General features: G+C 41.4%; 1 protein-coding gene across 2 annotated transcripts; it reads left to right on the top strand.

Moving 5' to 3' along the window:
• Window positions 1-245: 245 nt before the first annotated feature.
• SHISAL2A (shisa like 2A) lies at window positions 246-21,973 on the top strand. 2 transcript variants are annotated; one of them, XM_072866589.1, is made up of 4 exons: window positions 246-480; window positions 9,419-9,558; window positions 16,462-16,537; window positions 21,500-21,973. In XM_072866589.1, the coding sequence occupies exons 1-3, from the start codon at window positions 299-301 to the stop codon at window positions 16,491-16,493; spliced, it is 354 nt and encodes a 117-aa protein (XP_072722690.1). In that variant the 5' UTR covers window positions 246-298; the 3' UTR covers window positions 16,494-16,537; window positions 21,500-21,973. The 2 variants fall into 2 exon arrangements, with proteins under 2 accessions (XP_072722690.1, XP_072722691.1); XM_072866590.1 differs by lacking the exon at window positions 21,500-21,973 and adding an exon at window positions 21,163-21,224.
• Window positions 21,974-23,154: the final 1,181 nt, after the last annotated feature.

Below are 23,154 nucleotides of genomic sequence, written 5' to 3'. Positions count from 1 at the left end.
GAGCTGCCCTTCAGGTGAGCAACCCCGGGGGCGGTCAGCCCCACACGGTCCTGTCCGCCCCCCCCCCCCCCCCCGCGAAGGGCGGGAGGCGCTCCGCTCTCTCCTTCACCTGAGGGCGCGGGCGGCTCCGGCCGCTCTCCGCGTTGCGGCGACCCCTGGGGTGGGGGGCGCGGCGGTTCCCGCCCGCAGCCAGCGCAGCCCCTTGTCCGCCCGAGCTCCGCCCGCTCGCCGCCCCACCTCCCGCCCGGGTGCCGCCGGAGCCGAGGCACCGGGCAGCCCGGCGGGCGGCCGCCGCACCATGAGCGCCGAGTGCAGCAGCTACCTCAACGCCGACAAGGTGCTGGTGAGCGGGTTCAGCTGCCCGCGGGCGGGCGGCGACGCCCGCGCCGTGTACTGCTGTGGCTTCCAGGACGTCAAGTACTGCTGCGATGACCCCCACAGCTTCTTCCCCTACGAGCACAGCTACATGTGGTGGCTCAGGTAGGGGACCGGCGGTGCCGCCCGGGCCCGCGTGGCGGGCGGGGGGGAGGCTCCGGGCAGGCGAGGCTCGGCGGCCCCCGGGGGCGGGAGACCCGTGATCGCCCGAGCTTGCCTGAGGGTTTGTGTTTCTGAGGTACTTGTAGCCGGGCGTCTTTGTCCCGCCGAGAGTAGCGGTAGAGCTGCAGCTGCTGCCCAGAGAGACTTCAGCTTCTGGCAGGGTGGTTTCTGAAAGAAATAACTCGTGGTCTATGTCAGGAAGCGTTGGGAAATGCGCCGTTCCTGCGTACAGAGCATCCAGAGTGTCCCTCCTTTTCGATATGAGGGGAACGGCTGTCTCGGGGCCTGAGCGTGTAAGATGCTGCGTGCATTAAGTTCACAATGACTTCAGCTACTTTTGTGTATGTGTAGTAAGATCAAGCACTACATAACTTTCCACTTGGAAGATGGCAGGTAGTCAGACTTGTGCTCTCCTGGGTCAGCACAGGGGTCCATCTAGCTCTGACTGTATCTTCAGCAGTGGCAGTGAGAGCTGCACACAGCCATTCTGGCTGCTTTCTGTGCCTGATTCCCCTCAGGCTCTTCAGCGTCCATGCTGGCTGCGTCAGGGTGTTGGTACATCTCTGCATGGTGCTTTCGCTATCTTTTTATGGACTTATCCCTAATTTTGTCTAATCCTTTTCTGGACTTGCTTCTACTGTCTGCTTCTGTAGCCCTGGTGGCAGCAGTCACTACCTGCTGTTTGAAGATATATCCTTTTATCCGTTTTATACTGTTTTCTACTAGTTTTCTGGAGTGCCCTCTAGTATTAGTATTGTGAGATTCAGCGAACAACAATTGCACATTCAGTTTATGCACAGTATTCAAAATTTTGGAACCATTTCGTGCACCAGTTCTCAGCTTTCACCTCTCCAAACTGAACAGTCTTAGTCCTTTTGGATTATCACTGAGGCAGGTACTCTGTCCCACGGATCATTTTAGTTGCCTCTCATCCATACCATTTTTCACTCCATAGCATTGCTCTTAGAGGTGCATAATCTGGAGCTGCGTACTCAAGTTGTGGGTATGGCAAGGTTTTACACAGTAGCAAAATGCTACCTTCAGTCTTGCTCTCAAAATCCTTCCTGTTGGTGGCCAACGTTTTTTTGATGTCTTTGGTTGCCAGTGCACATGGACTCTCTGATTTCAGTGAGCTGTCATTGATGACTCTCAAACTTTTCTTGAGTTCGGAACTGCCAGTTCAGAGTTCATTGTCATGCAGGCTTGGTTTTCTTTATGTATACATTACATTATGTACACTGAAGCTCATCTACATCACTTTTGCCAGCTCACTCAGTTTTCTGCAAGTCTTTTAGCATTCCTTGCCCTGATAGCATTTGATCACTTGTAGGGGCTTAGGATCATTGGAAACTCAGATTTCATTCTTCTCCAGGTCATAGATGAACACACTGAATAAAATCAGTCTCAGCACTGATCTCTGTGACTTTTCTTTATACTGAAAAGGGACCACTTAGCCCTGTGCTTTGCTCCTTATTCTTTTAAGCAGCCTTGAATCTGTAACAGAACCTTTTCCCTAATCCTGTGTCAGTCCAGTCTTTTTAGTCCCACCTTCAGTGTGGGGCTTTGTCAAAGGCTTTTTGAAAATCTAACTATGTCCGCTGGGTTCCTTTATCCATTTGCTTATTGACACTTCATAGACTCCAGCAGGTTAACAAGGCAGTATTTTCCCCTTATAGTAATGTTGACTCTTTAGTGAAAGATTTTGTGTCAGGAAGCAGCAAGTGCCAGCAGCTTCCTGAGGGCAGAGCGTGGTAACGAGGTGGATGGGGGTAGTGGCTTTGGCATCAAAGGACCTGTCCCTTGTATCCAGGTAAGATGAGCGGGGCAGGCCTGGGCATCATGGCTTGGGGATAATAGCCAGGATCAGATGCAACCCTGTGCAACCCAGATGCACTCAGTGCCCTGACATTGTGTTTATCTCTTGGCTTAGTAATATTATTCCTTTTTTTTTTTTTTACAGACCTTCCTGTCTTGCCGGTGATGAAAGTCAGATTTACTAGTCTGTAGTTCCTGGGTTCCCCTCTAGAGCCCTGTTTTAGGTTGGAGTTACATTCCCAGGCTACCAGTCCTCTGGCAAAGTGGCCTTACGTAATGATGAGTTGCATGCCTTGGCCAGCAGTGTTGCAATTTCACATATGAATTCCTTCAGGGCTCTTGGGTGAATGCTATCCAGTACTGTGGGCTTACTCTCATTTAATATATCTTGTCTAATATTTAGTGTATAATTGTTTAAAATCTAGTTTGTCTGGTACAAATACTGGGTGGAATATGGAAATCTCTCAGCCATCCGCAGCTGTGACTGACACAGAATTACTCAGCTTCTCCGATATGAGAAGACATCCACAAGTGTCCTTTTTTACACTTTTCTCATCAAATACCCATACTGTTCTAATGTCATATGATTTTTTTGCATAGTCTGTGACTGTTGCAGTCAAAGGAAACCTTCTCAAGATGGCAGAACTACTGAAAGATTAAGTAAAAAACTTTTGCTCTTGCATCTGGATGAGATGTTGTAGTGAAGACTGTTAAAGCTTGATCTTTTCAGAAAGTACCTCAAAGAACTGGATCCCATGAGAGGCTTTAATGAAGCACCTCTGAAGGATCTTCCTTTACAAAGATTTTCTAGTGTCTGAGAAGTGTGACTGCTTAGCCTCCACCTAGGTCAGAAATTGGGGCCAAAACTTTTAAACTTCAGGATTTGTTCTCCCCCCCCCCCCCCCTTCTCTCTACGATGGCCCCAAGCTGCTGAAAGGATCCAAGGAAATTGCAATTGGCAGGGTTTTGGTTGTGTTTAACTTCTGCCATAACTGTCTATATCCATCGTAGAGAAGAGGTGAATAAATACAATTCTCTAAGCAAAGTTACTGAGTGGTTAGAAATGAAATTTCTGTTTTCAGAAGTGTTTTCCAGTAACAAATCAAATCACAATTTTTAGTTACTAACACACTGAAAATGCTATGGTATTACAGCACTTTGAAAACTGTATATGTTTGCACATGATAGTTCCATGAGGAGTTTCAGGAAAACACAAAAATAACATTTTCTGGTCTCAGAATGTTTTGGTGATCATTGCTTTGCTTGTCTTTGTCTCAGACTGTTACTTATATCGGTATGTAACAACCATATGTTGAAATAATCCTTCAAATGCTTCTTAGAGCTTTTGAGGACACACTTTTGAGACTTGAAACCCTTAAGACTTAAAACTATTCAAGACTTAGCCAAACCAGCCAAGGTAAGTCTGGAGGCTGAACATACTAAGGAAGGGAAAGGAGTTGGAAGTGCCAATGGAATTGTTACAGGTTTTGCTTTACTCCAGAGCTTTAAGTTTCTCATCCTAAATCTTCGTTTGCTTGACTCCCCCCATTAATTTGAAAGCAGTGACTGAATGCACCACCAAGTAGCTGGTGATATCTCAGGGATTACTTCTGTTTGATGACACGCCAGGTAAAATTTCAGGAACCTATTGCATATTTCTTTTGTGTTTTTCCTGCTGTGGGAGATGCATTGCCAGACCACTTGTCAGCCAGCTCTGACAGAAGCAGTTCATGGAGGAACCAGCAGCCTAGGCAACCTGAAGCAATAGTCACTTGCAGGCCTATGCTATTCTTTTTTTGCCAAACCACCATTTCCTGTACCATGTTTAGAGCTATATACTGCACTGTCCCTTGGCAAATGGAACCATCTTTTCCCCTCCCACTCCTGCAAAAACTGCATTCTTTGACAAGTGCATCCTAACACCTGCTGTACTAGGAGCTGCTGGACAATCATAAATAATTCACCTCTGAGCAACTCTGACACATCTCGTATTTTCCCCTGAATTTATTTTCTGTAATTAATATTATTAATTTCTCAGTTATCCTTTCTTTTTTTGCTGGTATTAAAATCAAATAGTATAGTATCTTTGTTTTTGTTAGAACAGCCTAGGTTCCCTTGACACATTTCTTGAAAAGCTGACCTCAGCAAAGAAGAGTGAAGGATGTGTTTTTTCTATCTCTTAGAGCAGTCAGGAGCCCATGGAACCGCAAAGGGAACATTAGGAAAAGGCAGAGGTGTACAAAATTCACCAGAAGGTTATGCAGGTTTTGAGACAACAAAACACAGATGCTATAAAACACTAGTGAGCAAAACACTGAACAGCTCACCCTTCAGAGCCATGAGCTGTGCATGTACATGCAGTCATCATGACATCTACATTACCTCCAAAGCTGAATGGAAGGGAAGAGATGCTGAGCATGTAGTATTCATACTGAACTGTGATGCAGTTAGGTTCAGTCAGCACCTTTTTTGTTTCTTATTGTTTTAAAATATTTTAGAATTACTTTTGTCACTGTTCAATTAAGTTTTATTTTGCAAATTTAATAGCTTCTTTCATATCAAATAGAATTACAGTATCCATTCCAAATCCATACCTTTTCTGTTTCATGAAATATTGCATATTTGATTAAAAGTCTGGCAGGCCAAGTACAGATTTTATTCAAAATGCTTTATTAATTAATACCCATAGAACCATGGTGACCTAATGCTGTATCCAAGCTTTGCTTAGCTGTACAGATCGCCAGGAGTCTGTTTTGGCTCTCCAAAATAGCAAGTCTTTTGTTCCTGTATGCCCATTCTTCCAGTCTTCTGGGAATATTTATCTGTTTGCTTTGCAAATACTACGTACAACACATCACTGCAACAATGGCATTAGGAACATTTGATTCACTCAGATCCAGATGACTCATGAGCTTCCTTTTAATCTATCAGTGGACATACTGCATCTGCTTAGCCAATATTTAAAGTTTTCCTAGCTGTTGTTGGTGTGGATGGACTAACTGTATGGACGAAAAATAACTGTAGGTGTGTGATGCTGAGCATCCACTGACAGAAATGTTGATGACCCACTAAGCAGCTCTCTGGACAGCAGCCTGGGGAGCCCTGGGGAGTCTGACAGAGTGGAGCCTCTCTGCCTTTGGCTATGCAGAGATGTGTGGCAGTGCTGCAAGTGTGTCTGTGGCACTCAGTGTAATAGCAGTAGGAGCATCAGTGAAATGTCTGGTATGGCTGTATCTTTGTTGTATGTAGAAAGTAACTTGGGAGAGTTCTGTTTGGTCTGTGGATCTACCAAACTCAGCATTGCTGTTGTGGTTGAACCCCAGCCGGCAACTAAGCCCCACACAGCCGCTCACTCATTCCCCCCGCAGCAGCATGGGGGAGAGAATTGGAAGGGTAAATGTGAGAAAACTCCTGGATTGAGATAAAGACAGTTGAATAGGTAAAGCAAAAGGCAAGCAAGCAAAGCCAAACAAGGAATTCATTTGCTACTTCCCATTGGCAGGCAGGTGTTCAGCCATCTCCAGGAAAGCAGGGCTCCATCACGCGTAACGGTTACTTGGGAAGACAAAACGCCATCACTCTGAAGGTCCCCCCCTTCCTTCTTCTTCCCCCAGCTTTATATGCTGAGCATGATGTCATATGGTATGGAATAGCCCTTTGGTCAGTTGGGGTCAGCTGTCCCAGCTGTGTCCCCTCCCAGCTTCTTGTGCACCTGGCAGAGCATGGGAAGCTGAAAAGTCCTTGATTTAGTATAAGCGCTACTTAGCAATAACGAAAAACATCCCTGTATCATCAACACTGTTTTCAGCACAAATCCAAAACACAGCCCCATACTAGCCAGTTTGAAGAAAATTAACTCTATCCCAGCCAAAACCAGCACAATTGCTCATGTTCGAAGATTTGTGTGAATGCTGCCAGGATTACCTTCATTGCTGTTTTTATGCTAGATCATCGTTTTGGGGGTGGGTGGGTTGTTAATGCAGAGGTTTTCGCTTGCTAATGGGTGACCACAGCTGTGGGCAAGAGGGACTTTTTCGTTTGCTTGTTTAATGTCTCTGCTGTCAGAAGACCGATCTTGAAGACACACCCTGAGGCCTGTAGACTGTTACCATGTGTACTGCGGGGTGGACTTTAAACACTAGTATTTAAGGTAAAGATGGGAAGATGGCAAAATGTTTTTAGCAAGGGCTTTTCTAGATGGATATGCAGTACCACAGTAATTGCTGTAGAATCTAGAGGCCATGCTGAAGGGCTGTCTTTATTTTCAGAGGAGGGTGATCATTTTAATGATCAATGATCATAGTTATTTTGGTATTTTGTTTCTGATAACTTTTAACTGTTAAAAAAAGAAAGAAAAGATTGGGTTCTTATTAAGAAACTTCAGTGTTCAGAGCTGTGGAAGGCATACTAAATTCCTCTGAATTAATTCAATAAATTAAGAAATAACCCACCACCCCTGAACTTTAACCCATAATTAACCTTCAAGAAATTAATCATACATTCTAAGAGGGTTGATGGCTTCCGCACATTGAGAACAATCTGATAATGAAACATTATCTTAAAAATGGGTAAGTACAAACCAAATCTTAATTTCTGATTGATTTAGGAAGTGGAATCCAGGGTGGATTTGGTTTTGTGATGCTGGTCTCCGTGTTTTGGGTGAGATCTTTTCACATTGCTGCTGGAGCATGACAAACACTTTTAGTGGCATATAACCTATGATAAGTCTTTGACCTGTAGTAGGAAATACTGGAAGTTCTTCAGGAACTGCTTTTCTTACCTTTGCCATTTGTAACTCACAAAGCATCTTACACAAGTTATGTAGTGATACTGAAGATGTGTTGTGCTGTAGAATATACAACTGTACTGTTAGTCATCTACAACTGCATGGAGGAAAGCTACAACTGAGAAGTAGTAGATGCCTGAATAGAAAAACATATAATTGTTAATATGCACTTGATCTATTCAGCTTTAGGACAGCTGACTCTGCTTAATGTTTGGATAATGGTGAGCAACCTCCTTTGTCCTCCACTGCAGACTGTTATTTAAATGGAATCTTACAATAAGACCAGTACTGACATGACAAAAAAGCACAAATACCTCTTTCTGAAGAGCCTTTGGGTTTGTATTACTTCCTCGAATAGATTCAGCTGTGGAGATCATTCTTGGTTTGATGGCTGCTCACCTCAGCCTCCTGTAGTGTAGTGTATTTCTTCTGTTTTGTCTATTTGAGTCAAGGTGTTCCAAGTGAAAATGCAAAAATGAGGCCAGAACCCAGATGAGACCTCTGACTGTAAGGACTTAGTCAGATTTCATATTAAGCAGAATATTGCTTACCTGTAAGTTTTGTTTGAGCCAAAAAAGGGTAAGGGAAAATTTGCTTAATATGTGCATATATACACAAACATATGAGGACACTCTAGTTCATGCAGATGATAAATACCATGAAAAATCTTCATAAGGGTAAAGCTATTCTTTCCAGAACCAATCATTTTGCCGATAACAACTTATTTTAGTTGTGCGTGTAAACGTTGCACAAACGTCATTAATGGATCTGACCAATTACTAATGAGAACTGCATCTTAAAGTCATACCGATATCTGCTGTTCTCATCCTTCTGATCTGAAGAGTTTCTCCTGTAGACATATCTGTCTGCTGGTGTTATGGGAGCTTGTAGAGAAGCTTTGCAGTAGCTTGAATGTAAAATTCATAAAAACATCCTGAGGCACAATTTTTCTCATCTCCCTGCAAGGCCACAGTAGAAGTGACTTCTCACTGATAGCAGTGATATATAAAGGCATTTTTATCAGTAGAGGATGGAGTTCATAGAATTTAAGACATTCATCTCTCTTCTGTCCTTTTTACATCTGTCAAAATTGCAAATATACCATAGTAGTAATATTAGGATTCTCAGTCCTCAGACTCTCTTCATCTGTGACCAGAAGGCTGCTGTTTAATTTCACTAGAAGTTAGTGTCTTTGGCTTGGATTGTAGAATAGAAGACTGGAACACTGAAGGCATCAAATGGCCCAGGAGAGGATAGTAAATGATAGTTAGACTGTATTGCAATCTGTCCTTTATTTCATCATGATAATTTTATATTAGGAAAACACTTGAAAAGAAGGGTTGGAAATAAGGAAACTACTAAAGAGATTTCTGTATATACATATAACTGTCTCGCTGAATATCTATGGAAGAAGTATAAAGTAGCTTCTATCCTGCAGAGGTACTATCTTGATAAAATCTGCATAAACTACTGTGTTTGGCCTCCTGAATAGTCTGTTCCTTTGCCTTTGATATTGTGTGTAAATTAATTAAATCTTTTGGTTTTGTTTTACCCTGACAAAGATCGTAGAACTTCTCCAATCTTGATTTGAGATTTATTGCATTAATACAAAGGCACAACAGTGATCACAGTACTCCACCCTGCTCTACAGAGCTGCTAAGAGAATTGAATAACATGGCTTGTGCGGTTTTATCCCATTTTTTCCAGGCATGTCATCCTTGGTGAGAAGTCTGTGACAAATGTGTACTTTGCTTAAAGTGGTCTAACAGGCTCTTCTTGCAATAAAAATGGCATTTCAGACTGAAAATATAGCTTTAATAGTCATGTTTGAGAAAAGGAGTTTGCATGGGCTGCCTGAAGCTCTGGAATCCCTCTTTGTGTGTGTATGTGATATTTATTTGATATTATGCTTATCTGGGAAAGTACACTGCATTGGAGGAGTTTTTGATCTCACCGATGCCAGTTACTGCATGAAGCTATTTCTGATTTTCATAAACACAGTTTAAATCAGACTCGGGAGTAGTATGCATAGGTAACATGAGGTGTCACTAAGGACCAGATGTTCAGCTACTGTGTAATGACACTGACCCTTCTGAGGACAATGAAATAATGCCAGTTTATGTGACCTGGGTATTGAGCTCTAAACTTCTGTGTGCAGTAAAAATACACAGTCACTCCCCTGCCTGAGTACAAGTAACCTCCAGACATCATCCTGACCAGTTTTAATGGGTATCCCAGGCTATTTGTACACCTAATTTCTTTGTTTTTCTCTCTTCTTAGTGTTGGAGCACTCGTGGGCCTGTCGATAGCAGCAGTGGTCCTCTTTGCTTTTATCATCACTGTGTGTGTTCTCTGTTATTTGTTTATCAGCATGAAGCCACGCAGCAAACTGGATACTGGTTTAAGCTTACAGATGGCAGGTAAGACCAGTTGTTATTGACATACATTACCTCCTGCAGAGGAAAAGCCTTATGTTGTCTTTAAATGGATGTTGAGGAATCCAACAGTGCGTATTTTCTTTCTGATGGGGACCTCAACATGTAGTCAAGCTATCCTGCTGTTTTACCTTCTGAATGAAATGTGTACCAAACTCAAATGAAAAAATTTAGCACAAGTGCAGTATATTTATTTAGTAGTAGGAAGAGTGTAAAACTTCACCATACTGAGTAAGGGTGCAACAAATAAGTCCCTTTATCAGGAAGAGGCTTAATGAGTTAGTTGCTCTGGATTTCCTGTCAAGTGTACATAAACATATAGTAGTGATTTCATTCTAGGAATAAGAATCTCAAAATAAATTTTAAGTGTATTTTGTTGTGACAGGGAGAGATCATTCTTTTTTTCTTTCTTCCTGACAGGATCCAGTCTTTGAAATCTAAGAGTCTTTGCTTCAGTCCCGGTAGTCCATACTTTTGTGCCCAAACTGTGTTGGCAGATGCCTGCAGGAACAGTGTGTGTAGCCAGTGCTAGCCCGCTGACGTGAGAAAACCTGTTGCTGCCACTACGTTTCACTGCATTTGTGAAATCTGACTGCAAGTTTTGATGGTGGGATGGGGTGTGATAAGTTTCACCCTTTGTTTTGGACTTCCTGAATGTTTAAATGTGGCTTCAGTAGTTCAACCGGTAAAGTTGTAGGAAGTAAAGGGCATGTTGTACTTATTTAGGCCTTGGAAGTTGGACAAATTGAAAAAGGGACATGATTCTTGGAAAAAAGTCCCCTTACCTCAAATTCTTTTTTTTTAACTAGTTTTTAAAATGCTTCCATACCTGCATGCCAAGAAATGACCAATGAGGTACTGTATTTATAGCCTGTTATACAGCAGTAAGCCCCTTCCTGAGTGTCTAGTTAACACAGCCTACTTCATACCAAACTTCCTATGTCTTGTTTTGTTCTCCAGAGAGTGCAGGCTTTGGTCTAAAAGTGGTTTATAGGGCCGTCAGGAAATGCAAAGCCTCCCTTTGGAGCTACATAAGCTACATGAGCAAGCTGCCGAAGTGAAAGTCATTTCAGCAAACTGCTACTAATCTGCAAATTGAAAACTTCACGCCTGTCCTGGAGAGAGAGATTGGAAATAAGACCTGCTACCTAGAACGGCCTAAATAAATTATTGGGTGGGGTGGACAAAATGCCTAGTGATCTTTTACAAGATGGTTGTGTTCTAATTATAAACTGGCATTATGCTTTTGAACGTATTGCTGTTTAACTACTTCCCTCAGGTTTTCCTGCTATGGCATCAGCTCTTAATTCATTGCCAGGACAGCAGTGCTGTTTTTCTCCTACTTCGTATTTTTGTGCCAGACATGTTTGGCATATGGGGAACTGGGAAGGAGGCAGGTGCTATTGCACCGCTGCTGCCAAGTGATTCCATCTTTCTCTACAGACTTGAATCCTGCTGCAAAACCACATCCTGCTTTGGCATTAGAGATCGTTCCTCTCTTCCTGTCATGAGGTGAACAGCATCCCAAGCTCCCCCAGTGATGACCCAGCATTCACATAGGCATCCTGTCTCTCATGATTCCAGGTGTTACAACTCCAGGAAGCTGAGAGATCTTTGTATTTTCCTAACCATCTCCTGTGTTGTTTTGAGCTTTATTCAGACTGCATTGCTTTGTGTTTAAACACTGTTTTGACTTTGCTCTCATCCTGTGTTTTTCACTTTTATTGTTCTGCTCTTTGGCTGCTCAGAATGACAATTATTTCACATCTAAATTCTGATAGCTTTAGCTTTTGATGAGGTGGGTTGCCAGAAATTGAAAGCCAGTTGCTTTGTCAAGGTTGAGAGATCTTTGAAAATGTTGAAGGATTTCATTGACAAGCTTGAGTGCTTATTTTCATCATACTTGGGTTTCTTTTGCATGGAAGACATGCAAGGTCTGACCATCTTATGACATGACTGGTTAGCTGCTTTCAGGCCTGGGGAACAATAAAAGCAGCCTTTTTCCTCCTCTTTCAGTTCTTCTGAGATTTGAGCATAAACACATATAGGCAATAAAAATGAATTAAAAAAAAACCAAACAGTTTTTAGAAACTTCAGAAAATTTTGGCCTGAGGACCATGGTTCAGCCCTGCTTTTTCTGAATGAGCATAACCTTGCCTTTAGATGAAGGCTGTGTCACACATTAGGTGTTGTGTCACGTCTGTACCCCATGAGCATTCAGGGAGCAGTCATTTATGAATGCAATATTTTCTATTATATTCAATTTCACCCATAATATATCAGCTCAGTTGGAGTTTTGTATTTCATTAAACATACAATTGATTATTGTATGCCTTTCCTCCCTCATATAATAGTCAAAGTTGGTCATTGTTCTTTGGGCTCATCCAGGATCTCCCAAATATAGAAGTGGAATTGTTGAATTTTTACATAAATAATTTCAAGACCAATCATAAATCTAACAATAAACTGGATGTGTTAAAGTTTCTGATTCTGCAAAAGGAAGATCAGCTGGAATTTGCTTCTATTTAGTCTTGAACAAATGGTCTTCAATAGCATCAACACAGATGTTACATACGTGGTTCCTGAGTTAGCTAAGCATGTTGTGTTAGCCCTAGCAAAAAGTAGCATTTAATCTGAGAACTGAATTTCAGGAAAAATGAGCTCAGTCACTGGTGTAGACCAGGAGTAACTACTTAAATGTTAATGCAGTTATACTCATTTCTATTTGTAGTATCATAGTGTACAGTGCAGAGTAGATCCCTTATGTGCAAGACAATGTGTACAGGCAAACAAGAAGATCCCATATTTCAAGGAGTTTACAATCTAGTTTCTTATCAGATCTAGCATTTCTCAATAAAAAGCAGCAATGTACTTTATTTACCTCTTTCAGTGAAATCCTCTCCTTTTACAGGCAAAATCTCAGCTCTTCATACATTGCTTTCTTATTGTTTGCACTCTCCTTCAGAATGTGAGCTTCACCTAGGATTTGGCTTGTGGCTTAATGGTCTACCTTACTGAAGTGTCAAAGTGCTTCACAGTTTTTCCTCTATTTATCCTCACAGGTACTTTTCTGAAGTAGGGAGGTGCTATTAGCCCCATCTCACAAGGAGACAGAGCTGCAGGGAAGTGTCATATTTTTAATGCTTTGTGTGTCAGTTTAGACATTAATGTCCAGTGGAATTTTGAAAGGACATCGCTAACCAGAAGACCTTTGTCCTTTTGCTTATGATGCCTCTAAAAACATGGCTCTAAGACTAGCTTGACACAGGAATCCTGTGGTACAGAGAACTGAGCCGTGCTTTTTGAGACCAAGGTGAATACTCAAATCATTGGAGCATACTTTTTCTTAGCATAGTGAACTTGCTTTTTAATCATACAAGTTGCTCAGTAAGCTCTTTCTGAGAGAAAGAATTTTTCATCGAACTCATTGTAGGTGTTTCTGTTTCTCCCATTTGAAGGTTGGAGAAAAGAACAGTTTCTTCTTGGTAAACAAAGGCCCCAAAGAAATCCAAGCCCTGAGAATGCAAATGTTGTGGATTTTCCCAAGATGAAAGGGAATTTGGTCCTATGCTTTGTTCTCCTTCTAACCAAAAAACTTCTCTTTGTGCAAAAGGTTTATCCCCTTCGAAATGTAGGGAACTAGGGAGTCGCAAGATTGCAAGTGTTTTGTTAAGGCTGAGTGAACAGTGCTGGAGTGTCTAGGGAAGATGAGGAGGACTGAGTTAAGATTGCATAACTGTCAGGAGAGGAGTGGTAAACAGGCAGCAAAGGAGGAATCTAGAGGCATATCTGCTGCTCAGCTCTGGGAGAAGGTAAGGTGCACATACGCTTCCCTCAAACAGGCAGCTGATGGGAGGGGAGTGGCCATCTGTGCTGGCCCCTTAGAATGGGTTTTGCCATCGGAGTTAAAAAGGTAGATAGAGACCCTCCACCTTCGTGACCCAAACAGTTTGTAAACACATTTTCTGAATTGCCCCTGTATTTCTGCTGGCGTTAGTCCAGGAAGAACTTTGGGGTGAGGTGTCCTATACCACTGCAAAGTCAGAATAGCAAATTACATTTTATGATGGTAACTAACATTTTCCTTTAACACTTGGCACAGGAAGACCTCTGTAATGCATTCAGAGGCAGACAGCAGGGACCTTTGGGTTGGAGTGTGAAGAGAACTGTGACCTTGTAAATTACTCATAAGTGCTGGGAAAAATGTGCTTTAATAGAAGAGATTAATTCCTTGTTCTTACAAAGCAGTGACATTATGGTATTCAAAAGTTTGTGGTTTCATTTCATAATAAGGAAAAACTCAGCTCAAAGTCAGATGACCTTCCTGTCCTTATTTCTCTCCTTAATTAAAGACTCTTCATGGGGTACTATTCAAATATATGAAACATTCAGATATTTTGATGAAAAAGCACCAAACTCTCACACTTGCTCCTCCTTAGCTCAGCAGAATTGTCTGACTCTCTTGGTTCTGAAACCAGATAGCTGCTGTCTGAATTCAGAGACACTGTGCTTGGGTTTTGGAGTATGCATTGATAGCTTTGCTTTATAGGTTTACCAGTAGTTTCCACTATATGGTCTTTCTGCAGCTGGCCTTAAATTTTCCCCAGTTAGACTATTTTTCTCTTTGCCAGCCATCTGCCTCAGATATTTGTATATGGGAAAAATCAGCCAAATGGGCTCAACTATTAAAAAAAACCCACAGATTTTTTTTTTTCTTTAGGAAATGAAATTTCCTATTTTGGAGCTGGGAATTCAAATTTAGTGGAAGGGGTAGCATTAGCTCAAAGTTATATCACTAGGAAAGATTACATTTGGAAATGTTTAAATTCGACTCCTTAGCTTTTAAATTTCCCAAACTTTCTTGTAGCAGAGTTTTTTGCAGCTCATTAAGAGTCAATTTTTTTACTGGAAAGATACCCGTAGATGCTGTAAGTTGGTTTTGATATGAAATCTGGACAGGCTTCAAAAATAGGGTGCCTTCCTCTATAACTGATTAGGAATTTTTTTTTTTTACTTTTTGGGTTTGGTTTTTTTTTTTTTGGATCACAGCTGAAATAACTCACTGAAAAGACTTGGTTTCAACTAAGATCTTGGCTTAAATATTGTTGTACAGATTTTTTGAAATGTCAAACTATCAAATCCCATTTTGAAAACAAACTGCAGGTTTTTTCAATTCAAACAAAATAAAATGCAACTTTCAGAGCATTTCAAAAAACCAAATAATTCCTTTGCCCAGTTTGCTTTGTTTCAGGTTTTTTAATGAAAATATTAGAATTCCCAGCTCTTCATCCCTGTTGGATATAGGGAACCTTTTTTAATCCTTTCCCCACATGTTTCCCTGGACAGAAGTACCCTGCCCAGTTATGCTCATCTTTTCTCTTTGTTCTCTCTGTTGGCCCAAGCAGTGAGAAAGTGGAAAATGAGGTCAAAGACAGTGTTGGACTAGAGGCTAATGGGAAATATGGGGAAACTCGGCCTGGGAGGAAGACTGATGAGCTCCATAAGGAGACTTAGATGAGAAGATGGAGTGGGGAGAGGTTTTGGAGCCAGTAGATAAAGGAGAAACTGCAACTGAACAAGGACCTGGGTGTGCCTGGGAGTATGTGGAAGAGGGACGGGGCTAATGGGGTTGGGAACAGCAGAGCAGGGAGGCAACGATGCCGGAGGGGATGGAGGAACTCCTGAGAGGGCCAGGGAGTGGAACAATGGCTGTGGGTGGGCTGGAGAGCAGAGGTGGAGTGCCTGGGGAGAGATATGAAGGGGGAGCCTTGCAGATGGGAAGCAGCACAGAGTTGGAACAACTAGAGATTTAGGGCAGAGAAAAGAGGTAGGAGGGACTCAAAGTATAAACTGAGCTGGTTGTTCGTGGAGACAGGGATTAGCATGGGAAGCATAGTAGCAGGAAATTAGGACTGGAAACAGGTGGAGGAAAGCGGGAAGGGAATGAAAGAATGAATATAAGGTAAGAGAAAAGAAATGAAGTTCAAAGTGTGGTCGGAAAAGTCTTTCCTTCTAGAGCTTTGCTTTCTCTGCTGTCAGCAGGTATTAGTGAAAACCACTGGCAGAGTATCTCTCTTCTACCTTCCTGACAGTGACCCACTGCAGACTGCTTTTGCTTTGGTTATTCTGATCGGTTGGGCAAACTCAAGTTGTCTGCACTGAATCTAAAGATTCCAGCTTCTGCTCCAGGCAGGTGTCTGTATCAGTTACCTGGTGGAATTTTAATGAACTATTATTTATTTTAACCAATGAAGTTGTGCTCTGAAAAACAATATTCAAATACTACTAAGCTTCAAAACCAAGTACTCAAAAGATGGGAGATGCCAGAACTTAAGATTTTCTGGGCAACTGGTGAAATGCCTAACTAAAAATTGCTTTATTTGTTCCTGTCATACCTTCAATCTTTCTGAAAAACAAGGGTGACACTTTTTTCATGCAAAGAAGTATTGTGAGCCTCTCCCTGCACAGTGTTTTGGGATGACTGGATGGAAGGTGCAGTGAAGGCAATAGTGACTGGATCACGTTTGGAGAGGGGTGGAGGTTTGAGATTTCTGATCTGTTTTCTTGAGTATGGGAAATTTATCTGCCATTTCTTTTAGGACACTCTCTGATTTCCTGCTATAAGTCCTACTTATACCACAGCACTGCTGCCTTAAGCTGTTCTTCATCTTGATGTTTATTCCTTTTTAACACAAGTAAGTTAATAATTGCAGCTTCCTGGAGGCTCAGGAATGGAAAGTGGAATGGGTCTGATCTATCCCATCCTCTAAAGATTGTAGAGGAGGAACTGTGTTTTTTCTAGTGCAGTGGGCACATCTATGTATTACTACTGGCAACTAAAGGAAGAATAATGCTGTTAGTTTTACTAAAAATGCTTTTGTTTTACAGACAGTGAGACTAGAGGGAGTTCGATATGTTAAACAGAGGCACTGGATGGACTCTACCAATGCTGTAATGAAAATAGGTACAGTGAGAACATTTCTTTTCATCTTACTCTATTGTATTTGTATACCTTCTGCTCTGTTTTATATGTGGTGATGCAGATACAATAAGCATTTTTCAAAAGGCCATGATTCTTTATGTGGGTTTTTAGCTTTCTGAAAAGCACTAGCAAATTGTCTGTTTGATTTACTTGTTCATTGCCCTGATGCTGCTCTTGCACAGGGAAGTATCTGCAGAGACTTGAACAAAGTCCTTCTACAGAGAAATTTCTTCTTGATTTACTTGTACATGAATATGCCTTCATGATTGTGTGCCAGAGAAGATTACATTCCCCTTATGCTGTCTTCATCCTTTCCCTGATGCTGTCCAGGATGCACCAGAGCTTACTAGGGAGGCAGCCATTTTAATTTATCATTCAAAAGAAATTCTTTAGTGATGAACTGCTAGAAAGTCTCCTGTGTGACAAAGGCTAAGAGCAGTGAAGTATCTGGTGGGTAGTTTAGTCATATTCTGCTTCTTGGGGATGCTACCTACAAGTGCTGAGTCAAGTCTGATAGAGAAGTGAAGAGGGTTATCTTGCAAAAAATGAAGTTTCATATGCTGACTTGATTTTTATGCTGAAATCATGTTTAAAGGTCGAACTGCCTATGGCTCACACCATACAAAAGAGTATTTAAAATGTACACCAGTATAGATGTACTTCAGACTTAAGAGGAATTTATGAATAATGCAGAAGACTTCAGATAGCATGAAACATACATTTTACTTTCTGCAGGGGGTGAAAGCTCATGGCTAAACAGCCACAGAATGTGAGAATAGCCGTAGATCAGCAATGTCTGTCACAGGAAAAAAAAGTTGGCCTGTTTGCTCAGCAGTTGTTCTTAGATCAACAGGAAAGTAAATGTGTTGTGTTCCCTGCTTCGTTTATTTTTTCTTGTACCCTTAAAAAAAAGCCATCTTGTGCATCATAAGTGCAAATGCATCTTTCTCAGCATTCTTTATTATCAGCATAACAGGTTGGTTTGGGCTGCTTGTCCTCATGAAAATACTTAAGTGTAACAAAACTCATTTAGAAACTCCTAACCACCTCCACACATTTTTTTTTTTTTTCCCTGCTGTTGCAAATGAAATGGCTTGTGGGAGAAAAATGCCATGAGAAGACTAAAAAGGATCCTGCAGTCAGAAAGCCGTCTGTAGTGAGAAAACCCAAAAATATCTGAGGCAGGCACTAAGTACTGAGATGAGACCTCAGTTCAGGTCTGTGAATGTGACATTGCTTTCTGAAGGCCATGAGACTCTCATTTCCTCAGGCTTCACTGTCTTCCACTGTGTTACAGAGACTAATGTTTATGGTGTGCCCTGAAGTGTAGCCTGCTAACCACTATTGCTTACAGGAAGAGAGAAACAGAGGGAGAGAGTTGAAAAGCCAGCTGCAAATGACTTTTTTGTAGGGTTTGAATGCATGCATTATATAAAGATCAAAAAATTTAGAGGCTTTTTTGTGTATTAATTATCCAATTCTTTTTTGTTGGCAAAATGAGGCTGGCGTTATCACAAAGACTCAAACCAGGAAAACTATGCCCTTAGCCTGTCAGCCTTTTTGCTTCCAGATCCAGAATGGAGCAGCTGGGAACTTTCTGTGAAAATGAAAAGGGAGGCAAGGGTCTTTTCTGAACTTCAACAGATAATCCAGTTAAGTGTTGGTAGAAATTCCAGGTCTCTAATTGTTTTTTGTCCTCTGCTTTTCATATTGTCTGGTTGTTGCAGATTTCATGCCCTCACCTGTTATGGGGAGCCACTTCACAGTGCAGTGATAAGCCAGAGTGTCCATCGGTGGCTGCAAACCTTCCACTGCTGTGAGGAAGCTACATGTAGCAATTAAATTTGATTTAGCATGCATACTTCCTCTGCCAAATTCACTGGGTTTTAATTAGGAACAGGACTCCCTACACCCTTGCAACTGATGTAGTTCAGCATACAATTCAATCTTGTTTGCATGCTCTTTTCCAGCAAAAGGACCAACACAGCTCTTAGCTTTAAAAAGGGAAAGGAGAGGAACTAGGCAGCTGGAAGCATCGCTTCTAACTTGGAATGATAATATATCAAATTATTAAACAATCGAGTTACACACAAGAAAAATCTGACACAGATTTCATGAAGGCAAATCATGACAAACCAGTCTAATTTCTCTCTTTGTCAAGGTAATTTTGCCTGTTAGATAAATAGGAACAAGTGACTTACAGGTCTTTATGGAACATGACTTACAGGTCTTTATGAAAATGCAGTCAAAGAGAAGTTTTCAGTGGCTTATTCTCAAACATTTTTGGAGGTAAGGATGTCTCAGTACTCTGTTCCAGCTGAGTAGTAAGAGCTTGGCTGAAAAAGTAAAGAGCATACGTATAAAATTTATGGATGACAGCATCCTGGGAAGGGTTGCAAGACTCTAGGAGATAAAACTACCTTTCAGATTTATCTCAGTGCCCTGGAGAAATGGTTTGAAATCAAAAAGGTGAAATACAATAAAGATAAAAGCAAAGTACTGTACTTAAAGAGGAAAAATCGAATCCTCGAGTATACCTAAGGGAGAATAACTGACTAAGTAATGTGGGGAAAAAAATACCTGGAGATTTACAGTATGCCATAAACAGAGTATTGATGTTCTGGGCTCTTCTTTTAGTCTGACATACTAAAGAGGGGAACTGTATATAGGATGTAAGGTAATAATTTGCTCCAGTTAGTGCTGGCAGTGCGTTTGTTACAGTAATGCTCTTAGGTGTTGACATACTGGAGAAGAGAGAAAACTGAGAAAATTATAAAGGTTTTGGAACAGCAGGACAGGCTTAAGCTGGCTTAAGTCTAGAAAAGAAAAGATGAGTGACAGTGTTCAGTTATGTAAAATAGATGACAGTTGATTATTTTCCATGTCTGTGGCAGACAGGGTAAGTAATATGCTGAATCACATTGAAGTAGATCCAGATTTAGTAATAGAAAATATTCCAAACTATAAGGGTAGAAGTAGTACTGGATCAGCCAATGAGGCAACTTGTGGGACTTTCTTCCAAGGGCATCTTGAACAGGCTAGACTCACACTTGTCAAAAGTGAGATAGATGAAGGATCTCTACAGCCTTAGTGTGTGTGGGGGCTATGTCTTAACCCAAGGCATCCCTTAGGCCACACCAGCAGCCCCTGGCTTTTGCTAGACTGTGTCCAGGTCTGGGAAGGAAATGTCTGTCAACTGCTCTGAGTAGAGACAGTCTTGGGTGCTGTGTCAGACTGTGTGTGGGTCTGTCCCCTAGTCTGGAGAAAAAGTGACGGCCATAATAGGAACATCTGAGCTCCCTTCTGATGTGGTATTTAATCAGAAATGCTGTATGGGGAGATAGAATAGCTCAGCTGGAAAGGACCTACAACAATCATCTAGTCCAACTGCCTGACCACTTAAGGGCTGACCAAACGTTAAAGCAAATTATATTATTTGTCTAAATGCCTCTTAAACACTGACAGGCATGGAGCATCCACCACCTCTCTAGGAAGCCTGTTCCAGTGTTTGACCACCCTCTCAGTAAAGTTATGCTTCCTAATGTCCAATCTAAACCTCCCCTGGCGCAGCTTTGAACCATTCCTACATGTCCTATCACTGGATACCAGGGAGAAGAGATCAGCACCTCCCTCTCCACTTCCCCTCCTCAGGGAGCTGTAGAGAGCAATGAGGTCACCCCTCAGCCTCCTTTTCTGCAAACTAGATAAGCCTGAAATCCTCAGCTGCTCCTCATAGGACATTCCTTCCAGCCCTTATCACCAGCTTTGTTGTCCTCCTCTGGACACATTCGAGTATCTTAAAAACCTTCTTAAATTGTGGGGCCCAGAACTGCACGCAGTACTCAAGGTGAAGCTGCACCAAGGCTAAATACAGCGGGATAATCACCTCTTTTGACCGGCTGGTTATACTGTGTTTAATGCACCCCAGGATACGGTTTGCCCTCTTGGCTGCCAGGGCACACTGCTCACTCCTGTTGAGCCTGCTGTCAACCAGATGGCAATACTGGGGGAGGGTACAAATTTAAGTTTATATGTATGTCTCATATTTTGATTTAAGTTGGTCAGGAATGTATAACCATCCTCAGACCCTTAAGCAGAAGAAAGTCTAGAGTCTACGAAAAGTATCACTAATAACTCAGATGAGTGCCATTCCTCTCAGTGAACCAGTATTGAAGTGATGTTCTTTGCTGGTTAGGATGCTCTTTGCTGCTAGTTGCCATCTGCCTTGAAATCCAAGATTTCACACTTCAGAACTTCTGTCAGTAGCTGAATTAGCTGAGATTTTCTGGCCAGACTTCAGTGCATGTCCATTGTTTTTTGCATATCCAGACAAGCATCTGCTTCTAAACCCAGCTGTAAATCCTGTTTTAATGAGCAGTAGAGTAATTTCTTTGTATAGAAATTCTTCAAGTGTAGTCTGGAATATATTTTGGTATCCTTCAGGATTAAAGGCACACATTGTGAGTATGTCTATCATAAAAAAAAATGAAATGTGCTGTTTAATGTAGATATTAGTGGTGCATTTTCCAAGAGGCACTGCATAGAAATGTTAGATGAATGAGCCTGACTCTGTCTTTATATGCTAAGCCTTTTTTGTTTTGTTTTAGCACCATTGTGCCTTGAGCCTTTATCACATGCAATGTGAAATCCTCACTTGCACAGCAGAGGAGCAACAGCAGATCTGCCCATCCACACACATCCCCAGAGGAGGCATTTAGTGTTTCATAGCTGTAGTGATGCCCTTCAGAGGTGTAATTCTTCACACGATAAAGGTTAGGAATATAATGAGATGCTTGGAAAGACGTAATCCCAGTGAAGTGGATTGAGCTGTGTGGTTTGTTCTGGATTTGTTTGTAGGATCTCCTTATGAACTCTGCTGTGCAGCAGAGGAAAAAAATCTTCCCCTGTTCAGTCTAATTCTTAACTGTGATTGGTCTTTTGCAGATACAGAGCTGCATCCTTCACAAGGCCCCCACCAAAACAAGCTGTTGACAAAGCCAAGTGGCTTCAAGATATTTCCTGAGCCGCAAGGATGAACTGTGACTGTGAGCCACAAGAACCTGACTCACTCTTCCAGAGCTGTTTCCTGGCTATTACAAACACTGTTGATAACCAGAGGCCAATCTGAAGCTGTGCCAGGATTATGTATTTGTGTATGGTTACTGTACTGAGAAGTAGTATATTTTGATTTGCACATACCAGCTACCGCTGCTAGTAATTTTCATGCAAATTGTTGTCTTTAGCCTGTGCAATTCCAATGAGATAACACAGTTGTCAAGCAGAGCAGACTTTGACACACCATGTTGACCAAGCTTTATTTTAAGCTTTCCCTGTGTGCCATCTTAATGTGGTGTCTTCATGCCATGAATATGGTGGTCTTTAGCCAAATGTGATTGTTTGGTGCACAAACATATGTGAATGGAGTACCTCAATAAAATCTCGCATTTGTTTGTGTTGTATTTTTCTTAATTTATCATTTTCCCCCACTTTTGTTTCCTCAGGAGATTATCACAGATCTTAAAATTACTTCGATGGGAGAATTTTCCAACAAAAAAGTGAAGTTAGTAAAAAGTGAATTTTTGTAGGGAAGTTTTGATTTCAATAGCTATTTTCATAGGAAGCAGAAAACACTGAAATGAATTGAAATAAACATCCACAAATGTTTTGCAGATTCTACATCAAAATATGTTGGAGTATTTATTTTGAAGCAAACTTTAAAAATTTTCCAGTAGTGTTCCAGGTTGGAGCACTGATTTGTGAAGTGTTGAAATTCCTTCAGGTAATCAAAGAACTTGAATTGTGCATTTTACTTCCCCAGAGGTTTTAAGAACAACCAACATAGTCTTAACTGTCACATTCGAGCTTTCAAGTCTTTCAGGCTTTCAGGCTCCAAATCATGAGCATTAATGATAATGATTTCTTTTTATCTTGTAGGGTTCTGCAATCAAAAGAATTTCTAAAATATTTAACCATGCTGTTTATGTGAAGGCAGTAGACAGATTGTATGTTCCAATTGCAGATGAAGCCTAAACTATTTACCTACGATGTCAGTTTTGTCTCTGGTTATTCTTCAACTTTTCAAGACCAGATCCTTGTCTGCTGTTTGGGAATGACATCTTTGTGCGTGACAGTGCTTGAAATTTAAACTTCTTTACAGCTATCTGGTATTACGCATCAAAAAACCCCAAGTGTTTCCAGTCTAAGCTGCTCTTAAGTCACATTACTTGTGTGAAATAATACACCAGTGCCCCCAAAAGAAATATAGAATGTGGTATATGTTCTTTCTATAACTGTTTGCATATACTATCTCACTAAACTGGCATTTGCTACTGTAGACTTCTAGAAAATTAAAACCATATTGCATGCATGAAGAAAATATTTTTATAACAATAGAACATAAACCTGATCTTTCAGCCCCATAACTTTCTTGATCGGGACTGTCAAAGAGCAGAAGGGAAAAAGATTTATGATTTTTCCCATCTCATTTCCTTTGAGGATCGCAGCCTTGAGATACACATTCTGGAAGTGTATGCTTCATTTTAAACCTCTGATAAAAGACTTGCAGAACATGAAAAAAGAGGATTTATTATTTCAACTTC

The sequence above is a fragment of the Ciconia boyciana genome, chromosome 7, assembly GCF_034638445.1.
Source record: "Ciconia boyciana chromosome 7, ASM3463844v1, whole genome shotgun sequence".
NCBI lineage: Eukaryota > Metazoa > Chordata > Aves > Ciconiiformes > Ciconiidae > Ciconia > Ciconia boyciana.
The sequence above is the reverse complement of the archived record's forward strand: the minus strand, read 5'-3'. Positions and strand labels throughout refer to the sequence as shown.

What these genes read in the sequence shown, in the direction of transcription:
- SHISAL2A (XM_072866589.1), top strand. Translation starts at nt 299, where the DNA reads ATGAGCGCCGAGTGCAGCAGCTACCTCAACGCCGACAAGGTGCTGGTG. An exon ending in AGCTACATGTGGTGGCTCAG is followed by an intron (nt 481 to 9,418) that starts GTAGGGGACCGG and finishes CTCTCTTCTTAG; the next exon opens with TGTTGGAGCACTCGTGGGCC. An exon ending in TTTAAGCTTACAGATGGCAG is followed by an intron (nt 9,559 to 16,461) that starts GTAAGACCAGTT and finishes TTTGTTTTACAG; the next exon opens with ACAGTGAGACTAGAGGGAGT.